Source organism: Oncorhynchus mykiss, chromosome 7 (assembly GCF_013265735.2).
Source record: "Oncorhynchus mykiss isolate Arlee chromosome 7, USDA_OmykA_1.1, whole genome shotgun sequence".
Lineage (NCBI taxonomy): Eukaryota > Metazoa > Chordata > Actinopteri > Salmoniformes > Salmonidae > Oncorhynchus > Oncorhynchus mykiss.
The window spans coordinates 1,357,071-1,368,099 of record NC_048571.1 but is presented as its reverse complement, the minus strand read 5'-3'; the positions used below and the strand labels follow the sequence as shown (position 1 = coordinate 1,368,099).

Genomic DNA, 11,029 nt, shown 5'->3' with positions numbered 1-11,029 from the left:
AAATGCTCTCGAGTTACTTTTGGCAATAAAAATACACATAATGTATAAAAACATTTAATTGTCACATCTTACATTTGGAACAAACTAACATTTGTGAAAGCTAGGTCGAGCAGTGCATTGGTGAAGATTGAAAACAGTCCATGCATAAACAGTTTACGCTTCAAAATGGCCATAGCAGTCATGGTGAAGTCCATACAGAACACATTTAATTCCGCTATGGTTCATCATCGTCAGGGGAATCAGGCAGCGTCTCAGGTCCATCCTGTTCACATTCCTCTTCAGGCACACTGGGTAGAGAGGGATACTCCTGCTTGAGGAAGATACTATGGAGGTCTGGGGAGAGTGCGTTTGCCTCAGGAGTACTGTTGTCAGTGGCCCCAGGAGTCTGAGCGATGTCCACATCCCCAGGGCTAGGAGAGGGGACAATAGGTGGACAGGGATCCTCAGGCTCCTCCTTGACCTGGGTCTGTATGTCTGAAGTGACTGCATTGGCATTATCAAGAGACTCAGACAACATGAGACTAAGTATGGCATTTACCCTAGCAGTCTCCTGGGAAGTGTTGTCTACATCCACAGTCTCCTGGGAAGTGTTGTCTACCTCCACAGTCCCCTGGGTAGTGTTGTCTACATCCACAGTCCCCTGGGTAGTGTTGTCTACCTCATGAGGAGTCCGTGTACTGCTGTCTACAAGGTTTGGAGAGGGTTTCTCCTCGTCCCAAGACTCCTTCCCCGACTCTGCAGATGAACTCTGACCCCCAGCCGTCTGGCTCTTTTTGTCCCTCTTGGGTTTCCTCCTCTTGCTCTTCTTCTTTTTGCTTTTTTTGGAGTGTTTGTGGCGTGATGGAGCTGTGTCGCTGCTGTCGTTGGCTGGCTGCTTGTCTTTTTGGGATGTTTTCCCAGGGCTCCTGCTCCCCCGTCTCTTCCTCTTAGAGGACTCTCCAGGGCTCCTGCTCCCCTGTCTCTTCCTCTTAGAGGCCTCTCCAGGGCTCCTGCTCCCCTGTCTCTTCCTCTTAGAGGACTCTCCAGGGCTCCTGCTCCCCTGTCTCTTCCTCTTAGAGGACTCTCCAGGGCTCCTGCTCCCCTGTCTCTTCCTCTTAGAGGACTCTCCAGGGCTCCTGCTCCCCTGTCTCTTCCTCTTAGAGGACTCTCCAGGGCTGGCTGATCTGGATCTCCCCCTACTAGCCTCTGTGGGTGAACCCCTCCACCCCTCTCTCTTGCTCCCATCTCGGTCTCTGCTCCCATCCCGCCGGTCTCTGTCCCTGCTCCTGCCTCTGTCCCTCCTATCTCTGCTCCTGTCTCTACTTTCTCTGTCCCTACTCCTCGACCTGAGTCTTGTGCTGGTACGACTGGTCCAAGACCTGTCACTCTGAAGACTCTCTCTCCTTTGGGCTATTCTGCTCTCCCTGCTCCTACTCCTCCTGCTCCTCTCCCCCCGTCGGCTCTGTGACCTCTCGGTCCACGAGGAGCGGTTACTCCTCTCAGAGAACCGGCCCCCAGCGAAAGACCCGGTACCCCCTCCTCCCCGGTCGGGGGACATGTGCAGGTCCCTGTCCGCCTCCCAGAACTCGTTTCCAGGGTTACGGTACACGTGCAGGAAGTTGCAGTGCTTTCCTTTCGGACACTTCTGTCGGTCGAACAAACCTGTGGAGGATCACAGCAATCAAACAAATACCAGGGTCTTAATGATATACACAACTTATGACTAGCACGATTCTGTACAAATCCATGTAGGCAGGTGTATTGTGGTTCTTTTGTGTTCCATTCACTCACCACATATAGCAGTCTTCCATCTGGTGACAGGAGAGAACTCACACTGGAGCTGTTTACCAGCGTACCATCTTCCATTGAACATCACGAAGGCCTCTCTGCACTGCTCCTCTCTAAAGACGCAGACAGCAAAGAGAAAAATAGACCGTAGAAGATACACTACTTGATGACTCAAAATTGAGAAAAAACAATTTTTCTACGCCTACAAAACCTATCAGACCATTTTCATGAGCTGCTTCCTTCACTTACGTGTCAAACTGGACATAAACATTTCCTCTCAAATGTGGCTCAAAGTTGCAGCTGACCTGAAGACGGAGACAAAACGAGAGAGGGGTTTCATTCACTGCCCCTCAAGAGTGGATAGGTCTCCTTTCCATTGAATCCCTCCTTCCAGTCCAGCAAGACAAACATCATATTCACCTTAAACTGCACCACCTTGCCAGCAGTCCTGAACTCAGGAAGTACATCCTCGTAGAAATCCACAAACTGCTGTTGTACCTCCTCCTCGCTGTGCTCCAGACAGGCGTCTGTATCGTAGTCGTCCCGTGACCTCTGGTCCATCCCGAAAGTCGCAAACATCCCCCGGATCATCAGAGTAGGGCTGGACGGGGGGTGGACATGCTTACGAGAGCACCTGACCAATCAGGTAAGCAGAACATTTCATTAGTTGAACGCTAATATAAAGAAAACATGGTATACAAATGACTGTGCTGTGCAGTATTCTGAAAGATGAGCCTCATTTAAGGAAAATTAACCAGAATGCACTTCCCAGGACTCCCTGGAAAATGGTGTTGGACTATCCTAGCTAAAAAATAATAATACAAATAATAATAGTAATAATATTAAAAACAAAAAGTTATAAAAATACAAATAATAAAATATAAATTATAAAAATACAATAAAAAAATGAAATGTGTTCCTATTTAGAACCATTACCAACCTGTCACCAAAGCGGCAGGCTCCAGTTTTGAGGAAGAAGGGGCAGTTAGCCCGGTCTTGCTCCGTACCAAAATCTGGAGCCTCAGGGTTTCTCCAGGGACCCCCATTCTCCAGCTACACGCAAAACAGGAAGTAGAATAGGTTCGTTTCTGTAATAATGGCAAAACTCATCCTTGTGTAACACCTAACTGCTTTACAGAAAAATGTTCCATCAAAGACAGTCAAGACTCCTTTCCAAACATAAACTTGGTATGCAATATGCATTTGGTTTGTGTTTTTCATACCTGACTCTCAGCCTGGTCCAACATTTTCTGTACAGCTTCCTATAAATGGTGCAAACATAGGATGGGCTGGTGAAAACCTGCAGTGGCATATCTGGATGTCTGTTACTGCAAGTCAAGAATCTCTTACCAGCGGTTGAAAGCGAGCCACAAAATATGCCTTTGTACAAAGACACTAGACATAAGAACTGCAAAGGTGTGTGTGTATTTTGTCCCTGAGCAGTATGAGAATAACCAGAAGACACGAGGAAACAAATCCACAGATAAAAGATACATCCTTGTCCCATGGCAGCACAGACCTGTAGGAGTGTCCCTCTTTGTGTGTATCTTAGTTAAGGTCTTTGCGTGTATCACAGTTAAGGAAAAACACGTGGATAAACGTGGATGTCTGAGGCAAAAACACTTCTTTCTCACACAAAAGACACATTACTGTGTAATATTTCTTAAGTTAAAACCATTGTGTGACCAAAATACAAAAGGAAGAGGATATGTAGCTCTTCCATTGTGCGTTTATCCTCCTGGTGCACGTTTCACCTCTCTGTCTCTCTTCTCCTGTTGCTTCTGCTCCTTCTCCTCTTCCTCTCTCCTCTGCTGGGCCTCCCATTCCTGCTTTATCCTCGCCTGCAGACATGGAAAGCGGTTACACACATTATTTCAGTGAATCATGGGGGGGGGCACCCTATTCTCTTTATAGTGCACTTCTTTTGGCCCGAGTTCTGGTTAAACTTAGGGAATAGGGTGCCATTCTACATTGTGACAGCTCTGTACCTCCTCTTCCTCCTGTCTCTTCCTTGCAGCGTCTTCCCTCTCCCACCGGAGTCTGAATTCCTGCTGGGCCAGCCTCTCCCTCTCCAGCCACTCCTGGTCTAGGCGCCGTCTGAATCAAATCAAATGTTATTTGTCACATGCGCCGAATACAACAGGTTACCGTAAAATGCTTACCTACAAGCCCTTAACCAACAATGCAGTACAATATATATATATATATTTTTTAACTATCAAAACATAACACAATATATTTACATAACGAGGCTATACACAGGGGGTACCAGTACCGAGTCAATGTGTGGGGGTACAGGTTAGTCCAGGTCATTTGTAAAGTGACTATGCATGGATAATAAACAGTGAGTAGCAGCAGTGTAAAAACAGATGGGGGGGGGGGGGGGGGGGGGGCATTTGATTGGTTGTTCAGCAGTCTTATGGCTTGGGGGTAGAAGCTGTTAATTAAGGAGCCTTTAGGTCCCAGACTTGGCGCTCCAGTACCGCTTGCCGTGCGGTAGCAGAGAGAACAGTTGATTGGAGTCTGACAATTTTTTGAATACAGGACACATGGAACAATATTACAGACCCTGGAAAAACTGCCATTGCTTATCAACTTAAAACTGTAGAAATATTTGCTACCTTTCTTCCTCAGCCTTCCTTTCCTCTTCATCGTCATCTTGTTCTGGTGGAGAATCATCTCCATTTTCTAAGTGTTTAGGGAGATGAATTAGAGCTCGTCAGTGGATGGTTAGACATTCAGAATTCATAGTCCCCGTCGGGAATTATGCTGATAAACAACTGGCTAGTAGTAGAGAGAATATCATGTAGGATTTTCAAATATATCCACTGTGACATACCACCAGATTCTCTGATTTGGGCTTTGGCGAGGGCTTGGCGTTTTCGTTTTCTTCTTTCTTTCTTCTTCAAAGATGCCCTGCGTTTTTGACTGTGGGAAAATATAACGAGGCATGGGTTGTCTAAGTTACTATTTATTCAGTGTTTGTCAACACAGTCACTGCGAGCTTGCTAACGTTAGTTATCTACTTGACTACCGTAACTAGATAACTTACAGCACTACGGTGTGATTCTTTGGCACCACCATGCATATCAATTAAATGTACATGACATAACAACATCAGATTAACGCCGATTATCTTAACATACCCCAATGAGGGTGCTGACACTGCAGAAGGTATTGATGCTGCCATTTTGCAGAAAACTCATTCAATTCGTCAGGGGTCAAAGTTGAAAATGTCCCTCTTCGTTTGAAATGTTTGTCAAAATTGTTTCAAACGAAAATGACTTGCACCGTATGAATCGTTCCGTTGTACTGTTGCCATAAACTTTTACATTTCTCTTCGAAAATGTTCAGCGAACGCATTAATTTTTAGATTGTTCGATGATAAATCACTTCCTGGTCATGTCTGCGCACGCGCCGTTACTACGTTATTGTGAGAACGCATGCGCTGTGCTCTCCATCCTCGGATGCGCGCATAAAAGAAAGAGGGATTTTGAGTGGTCAACAAATTCCGCTGTGTTTTGGCCTTTTGCGAATAATATAGAATAGCTACCTAGTTACCTTGCTTTCGGGCAAACCCACGGGTGACCTACAATTGCAGGATCCCCTAAAATCCAAACATGGCGGATAAAGAAGGTAGGGATTTGATGGGCTCGGTTCATTTCATGCATGCTTTGTGTGCGCGGCTGGATGCATAGCCAAATGAAAAGTGCGGTCTGTTAGCTAGCTATGCTAACCAGAACAGGCTGCATATGTTCGACCTGAGTTTACTATCTGTGCTCCATAAGTTGAGAATTTAGATAGCTAACTAATAGTTTATTTTGATAAATAAATGATTAGCTATCTAGCTCACATTGACAGCCCGCCCGCTTGCTTGTGTAACATGCAAATGAGGCACAACTGGCCCGAGGGTACAGGAATGCAGTAAATCCCAACGTTACACTAGCCTTGGTAGTAACTGTCCATTGTAGTCTTATGTAAGTGTTGCCTCTTTCACTGTTCAAGTGTATGACGATGCAGTTGAGGAGCGGGTGATCAATGAAGAATACAAAATCTGGAAGAAGAATACTCCTTTCCTCTATGACCTGGTGATGACCCACGCGCTGGAGTGGCCCAGTCTCACTGTGCAGTGGCTACCTGACGTCAACAGGTACAGTAGCCAATGCTACGTCACCATTTCTGTTCCTCTTGCTGCGCTCAACATAAAACTGTGTGCTGACCTACCTAATATACTGAACATTGTATTGTTCTCTCTACCAACCTGGCCTTCCTTGTCAGCCATTCTAGTTCAGTCTAGAAAAGCATGTTATTTTGCCATGTGGTGTCTTCTGACATAGCAGTGCACTACTTTTGACTATAGGTCTCTTGTCAAAAGTAGTGCACTCTAGGTAATAGTGTGCCACTTCAGACACACACACACACACACACACAAGGACAGTATCTAATGTGTCTCTCTGTGCAGGCCGGATGGAAAGGACTATGCGGTCCACAGACTGGTACTGGGAACTCACACGTCAGATGAGCAGAATCACCTGGTGATCGCCAGCGTACAGGTCCCCAACGATGACGCCCAGTTTGATGCTTCCCACTACGACAGTGAAAAAGGAGCAGGTATGTTCATCGTAGGATGGTCTCTTCTCTCTACATTTGACGATGGTCTCCCGGACACAGATTAAGCCTAGTCCCGGATTTTAAAATCATTTTAATAGACATTTTCCATGAGGTGTTTTTTTTGTGTCTGGGAATCTGGCCTTATATGCATATTATAAGTCAAGATGTTATCGGCACAGTGAACATTTTATCTCTTGAGAAAATATGCTGAACATGCTGTATTTCTTCCTCAGAATTTGGAGGTTTTGGATCAGTGAGTGGAAAGATAGAGATTGAGATCAAGATAAACCACGAGGGTGAAGTGAACCGGGCCAGGTACATGCCTCAGAACCCCTGCATCATTGCTACCAAGACCCCCACCTCAGACGTACTGGTTTTTGACTACACCAAGCACCCTTCCAAACCAGGTAAGACAATACGATACACATCTGGTAAATAGATCACTGCTCTTTAAAAAAAAACAAATCAAAATGCTATTGGACGTGATTCAAATGTTTGTCTGCACTTTTGGAACGATTCCATCCGACCAGGAAAAAATGCATCCGGTTCCTGAAAGTAGTAACTTGATATGTATTTGACCCTTTTCTCGTCTTAACATTTTTCGACCATCTTGTCTCTCCCTCTCATAGATCCCAGTGGTGAGTGCAGCCCAGACCTGCGCCTGCGGGGCCACCAGAAGGAGGGCTACGGCCTGTCCTGGAACCCCAACCTCAGTGGCAACCTGCTCAGTGCTTCTGATGACCACGTGAGTGTCTCTCTCTCTACACTCCGTCAGCACACCACTTTCCCCTGTGCGTTTTTAATCATTTCAAGCTAGATTGTGGCTTTCACTGAAAATGAAAGCGTTTCTGCATTGTTATTAAGCAAACTCATTAGATCTAGACAAATGCTATATGAACTACTATATATTGTGTTATTAAGAAGTGCACTGACGTGTTTTAATCTCCAGACGATCTGCCTGTGGGACATCGGTGCTGGTCCTAAGGAGGGGAAGATAGTGGATGCTAAGACCATCTTCACCGGGCACACTGCAGTGGTGGAGGACGTGTCCTGGCACTTGCTCCACGAATCACTGTTTGGCTCTGTGGCCGACGACCAGAAACTGATGATGTGCGTGAGCCTTCTCTGTTTTATTATTTTTCTACTCTCAATGTATTTTCACACAATCTGATACTTTTCAAGTTGTAACTAATCATGACATCCAGTGTGTTTTTATGTACAGTGTGTAGCCTTAAACTTTCCACACAAGATCTCTCAAAGGAAAAGTGATTTGAAAACTGGATGGAAGGATCTGATTCTCTTAACTGTCTATCCCTTAATTCAGTTTTTATTTATAAGGAACTCAGAATGGCTTTAAACTTACTCTTGGAAGTTGCAATACTAGAAAGTGCTGTTTTGAAATGGGGCAGTCCATCATCACTATTCTATGTCCATCATCACTATACTATGTCCATCATCACTATTCTATGTCCATCATCACTATACTATGTCCATCATCACTATTCTATGTCCATCATCACTATTCTATGTCCATCATCACTATACTATGTCCATCATCACTATTCTATGTCCATCATCGCTATACTATGTCCATCATCGCTATACTATGTCCATCATCGCTATACTATGTCCATCATCACTATACTATGTCCATCATCACTATACTATGTCCATCATCACTATACTATGTCCATCATCGCTATACTATGTCCATCATCACTATTCCAGTCATTGAATACCGTAGCTATTTATAACTTGTCAGAAATGTCCAGATCAACTAGCCCATGTCAGATAATGTTTTAAGTTTTTTTTTAGCCCATAGATTTTGTTGTAATTTGTCAGTCATTTCACATGAATATACATGAAATATGGCAAAGTGTATAGAATTGCAAAACAATTAGCTTTAAAACAGCAAAATGTTAATTGCACCCCATGACAAAATAAACTTTAAACCTGATTCTCTCCATCAAGAGGGGTATGAACAGTTGGTGTCATGAACAGTCCTTGTGCCAATAGATATAGATGTGGCGCGGGATGTTCCCCTATGCTGGAAGGGGGGGGCCCAAGTGGGAAAAAGTTTGGGAACCCCTGTCATTAACCTTTGACATCTCTGTCTCAGCTGGGACACACGGTCCAACAACACGTCCAAGCCCAGCCATGCAGTGGACGCCCACACTGCAGAGGTCAACTGTCTGTCCTTCAACCCCTACAGCGAGTTCATCCTGGCCACCGGCTCTGCAGACAAGGTCTGTACCCATTTTCTTTTCTTTGATAAACACAATCAGTCCGTCCGTCTCACCTCAAGTGCTTGAGTGTCGTAGCCTAGTGGTTAGAGCGTCGGACTAGTAACCGCAAGTTCAAACCCCCGAGCTGACAAGGTACAAATCTGTCGTTCTGCCCCTGAACAGGCAGTTAACCCACTGTTCCTAGGCCATCATTGAAAATAAGAATTTGTTCTTAACTGACTTGCCTGGTTAAATAAAGGTTGTGCACAATGGTGTGGTCAGTGGTCAGGTCACAAATCACATGACCAGGAAGTGTATTTCCTACTGGTCAGGTCACAAATCACATGACCAGGAAGTGTATTTCCTACTGGTCAGGTCACAAATCACATGACCAGGAAGTGTATTTCATACTGGATAGTAGTCCAAGAATATGTTCTAATATATTTACCGTTACTAAATGTTTTCTTTCTCTTTTTGGTGTAACAGACTGTTGCTCTCTGGGATCTGCGTAACCTCAAACTGAAGCTCCACTCGTTTGAATCGCACAAGGATGAAATCTTCCAGGTAATACTCCATAAATAGTGAACATCTCAATCCCTCTGAACCAATAGGATTGAGAGTCTGGATAAGTTACCAGGCTTTGTTGGCGTCCCGTTCAACTTTCTATTTAATTTAACCCAGGGTAGTCGCATTGATTTTACCATCTCTTTTTCCAAGTGTTGGTGTCCCTCGTAGACGTTGTGCTGAGCTGGAGTTTATTGCACTGACAGTGCTTTACTGACTTCTTTGGCAGGTGCAATGGTCCCCTCACAACGAAACCATTCTGGCTTCCAGCGGAACAGATAGAAGGCTGAACGTATGGGATCTCAGGTAAAGACCGACCACAGGGCATGTTGGCTGGACTAGACTTTATGGTTCGTTTGCTCGGCTGAGTTGCCCTTGGGGGGGAGGAGGGGTGTGTGTTTCATCAACACTGTAGTCTGATAGGATGATGTTGAAATTGTTTTTTGTCTCGTCGGTCCCCAGTAAAATCGGAGAGGAACAGTCTGCTGAAGACGCAGAGGACGGACCTCCAGAACTCTTGGTGAGTGATAGACCCATCATCCACAATTATGACCTTTTATCTCCTTAGTTGGGTTGTAGAAATGTCAACTTTCCCAAAAATTCCCTGGATTTCCAGCCTGTTCTTTCAGAATTCCAGGAATCCTGGGAAAACCATGACATTTCTGGGAAAGTTGCCAGTTTTGCAACCCTACCCCTGAGCTTTTACATAACCAGCGATAGGAGAGTAGCCAATGGGACAGGTGGTCTATAGGGAGGTTATATTTTGGCATATTACTCATCCTGTGGACTTGTTTTATCTCGTCAGTTCATCCATGGAGGACACACAGCGAAGATTTCTGATTTCACATGGAACCCCAACGAGCCATGGGTCATCTGCTCCGTCTCCGAGGATAACATCATGCAGGTTTGGCAAATGGTGAGTACACTGTTGTTGAAAGAAAGTACCACGTTTGCTTCCGCACTTTCAAGAAACTTAACCCTGGTGGTTTAACTTCTGTCTACATTTTGTTGTTTAAAGATAATTCAAGAAGTCTGCTCCTATTAAATCAGTTAGAGTAATTGTAAATCCTTTAACTGATGTAACAATTTCCTTCTCTAGGCTGAGAACATCTATAATGATGAGGAGCCTGACACCCCTGCTTCAGAGCTGGAGGGTCAAGGGTCGTAACCGCCTACTCCACCCCACCTTACCCCAGCCCAACCCACCAACCACCTCCTGGTGCATCTCTCTCCTCTTGTACAGTATTTCACATTGTAGCCTCCAGCTCTACCTGACAGACATTCTGTTTCCCATATAGAAGCATTCTTCTGGATTTGGTTTGATATAGTGATCAAGCAGCCCTTACCAGGTACAAAGGGCTGGTTTCCTGAACACAGATTTAAGCGTAGTTCTTAACTTAAAAGCATGTTCAATGGATATTCACAGTTGACTGTGCTTCTTAGTCCAAGACTAGGCACTCTGTCCGGGAAACTGGTCCAAAGTGTATAGAAGTTGTTTATAAAAGGATAATCTCATCTGAGTGAAATGCCACTGAACCATGCAGGTGGACCGTTCAACAAATGCACTTGGTAAAGCAGGGGTTCTTCTCCACCTGTCCAAAAAAGGATTTCCGTTGGTATCGTTTCTGCTTTGACTTGAGGCAAGTGACTAAATCATTTTGGATTTTTTGTTTTGTGCATAAATTGCAATAAAGTACTTTTTGTAACTTTTAAAATTGAAGTGCGTTCATTTGTTTTCTATAATCACCTAAGAAAATGTAAACCCATTTACTGACTCCAACTGAATTATTCCACTGTGCTGTTTGCTACCGACATCGCCACAAGTGGCTTCAAAGTCGGCGATTGGACCATTCGAGTATCAA

At 44.7% G+C, this 11,029-nt stretch overlaps 2 protein-coding genes across 11 annotated transcripts; one reads left to right on the top strand and one right to left on the bottom strand.

Moving 5' to 3' along the window:
• Nucleotides 1-38: 38 nt before the first annotated feature.
• On the bottom strand, nucleotides 39-5,157 carry LOC110495416 (U2 small nuclear ribonucleoprotein auxiliary factor 35 kDa subunit-related protein 2). 9 transcript variants are annotated; one of them, XM_036982012.1, is made up of 12 exons: nucleotides 4,914-5,157; nucleotides 4,607-4,695; nucleotides 4,389-4,455; nucleotides 3,756-3,864; nucleotides 3,522-3,608; nucleotides 2,991-3,029; nucleotides 2,708-2,820; nucleotides 2,188-2,401; nucleotides 2,017-2,072; nucleotides 1,771-1,880; nucleotides 629-1,641; nucleotides 39-598 (listed from the first exon to the last, which is right to left on the bottom strand). In XM_036982012.1, exons 1-12 carry the CDS (start codon nucleotides 4,955-4,957, stop codon nucleotides 215-217), a joined length of 2,325 nt encoding a protein of 774 aa, XP_036837907.1. In that variant the 5' UTR covers nucleotides 4,958-5,157; the 3' UTR covers nucleotides 39-214. The 9 variants fall into 9 exon arrangements, with proteins under 9 accessions (XP_036837907.1, XP_036837908.1, XP_036837909.1 ...); XM_036982013.1 differs by having other exon boundaries at nucleotides 39-934; nucleotides 977-1,641; XM_036982014.1 differs by having other exon boundaries at nucleotides 39-1,091; nucleotides 1,134-1,641.
• A 39-nt stretch (nucleotides 5,158-5,196) lies between these two features.
• Nucleotides 5,197-10,868, top strand: LOC110495420 (histone-binding protein RBBP7). Of its 2 annotated transcripts, none has more exons than XM_036982022.1 (12): nucleotides 5,197-5,403; nucleotides 5,773-5,917; nucleotides 6,230-6,378; nucleotides 6,612-6,785; nucleotides 7,008-7,123; nucleotides 7,328-7,488; nucleotides 8,498-8,624; nucleotides 9,090-9,167; nucleotides 9,394-9,473; nucleotides 9,630-9,687; nucleotides 9,973-10,083; nucleotides 10,267-10,868. In XM_036982022.1, exons 1-12 carry the CDS (start codon nucleotides 5,388-5,390, stop codon nucleotides 10,333-10,335), a joined length of 1,284 nt encoding a protein of 427 aa, XP_036837917.1. In that variant the 5' UTR covers nucleotides 5,197-5,387; the 3' UTR covers nucleotides 10,336-10,868. The 2 variants fall into 2 exon arrangements, with proteins under 2 accessions (XP_036837917.1, XP_036837918.1); XM_036982023.1 differs by having other exon boundaries at nucleotides 5,198-5,403; nucleotides 9,397-9,473.
• The last annotated feature ends 161 nt before the right edge of the window (nucleotides 10,869-11,029 follow it).

Bases quoted from the DNA above. Each gene is read 5' to 3' on its own strand.
- LOC110495420 (XM_036982022.1), top strand. The intron at 7,124-7,327 runs GTGAGTGTCTCT...TTTAATCTCCAG, and splicing joins TCAGTGCTTCTGATGACCAC to ACGATCTGCCTGTGGGACAT. The intron at 8,625-9,089 runs GTCTGTACCCAT...TTGGTGTAACAG, and splicing joins CCACCGGCTCTGCAGACAAG to ACTGTTGCTCTCTGGGATCT.
- LOC110495416 (XM_036982010.1), bottom strand. From the start codon at position 4,957: ATGGCAGCATCAATACCTTCTGCAGTGTCAGCACCCTCATTGGG. The intron at 2,821-2,990 runs GTATGAAAAACA...TTTTGCGTGTAG, and splicing joins TGGACCAGGCTGAGAGTCAG to CTGGAGAATGGGGGTCCCTG. The intron at 2,073-2,187 runs GTGAATATGATG...CTCCGTCTTCAG, and splicing joins GCAAGGTGGTGCAGTTTAAG to GTCAGCTGCAACTTTGAGCC.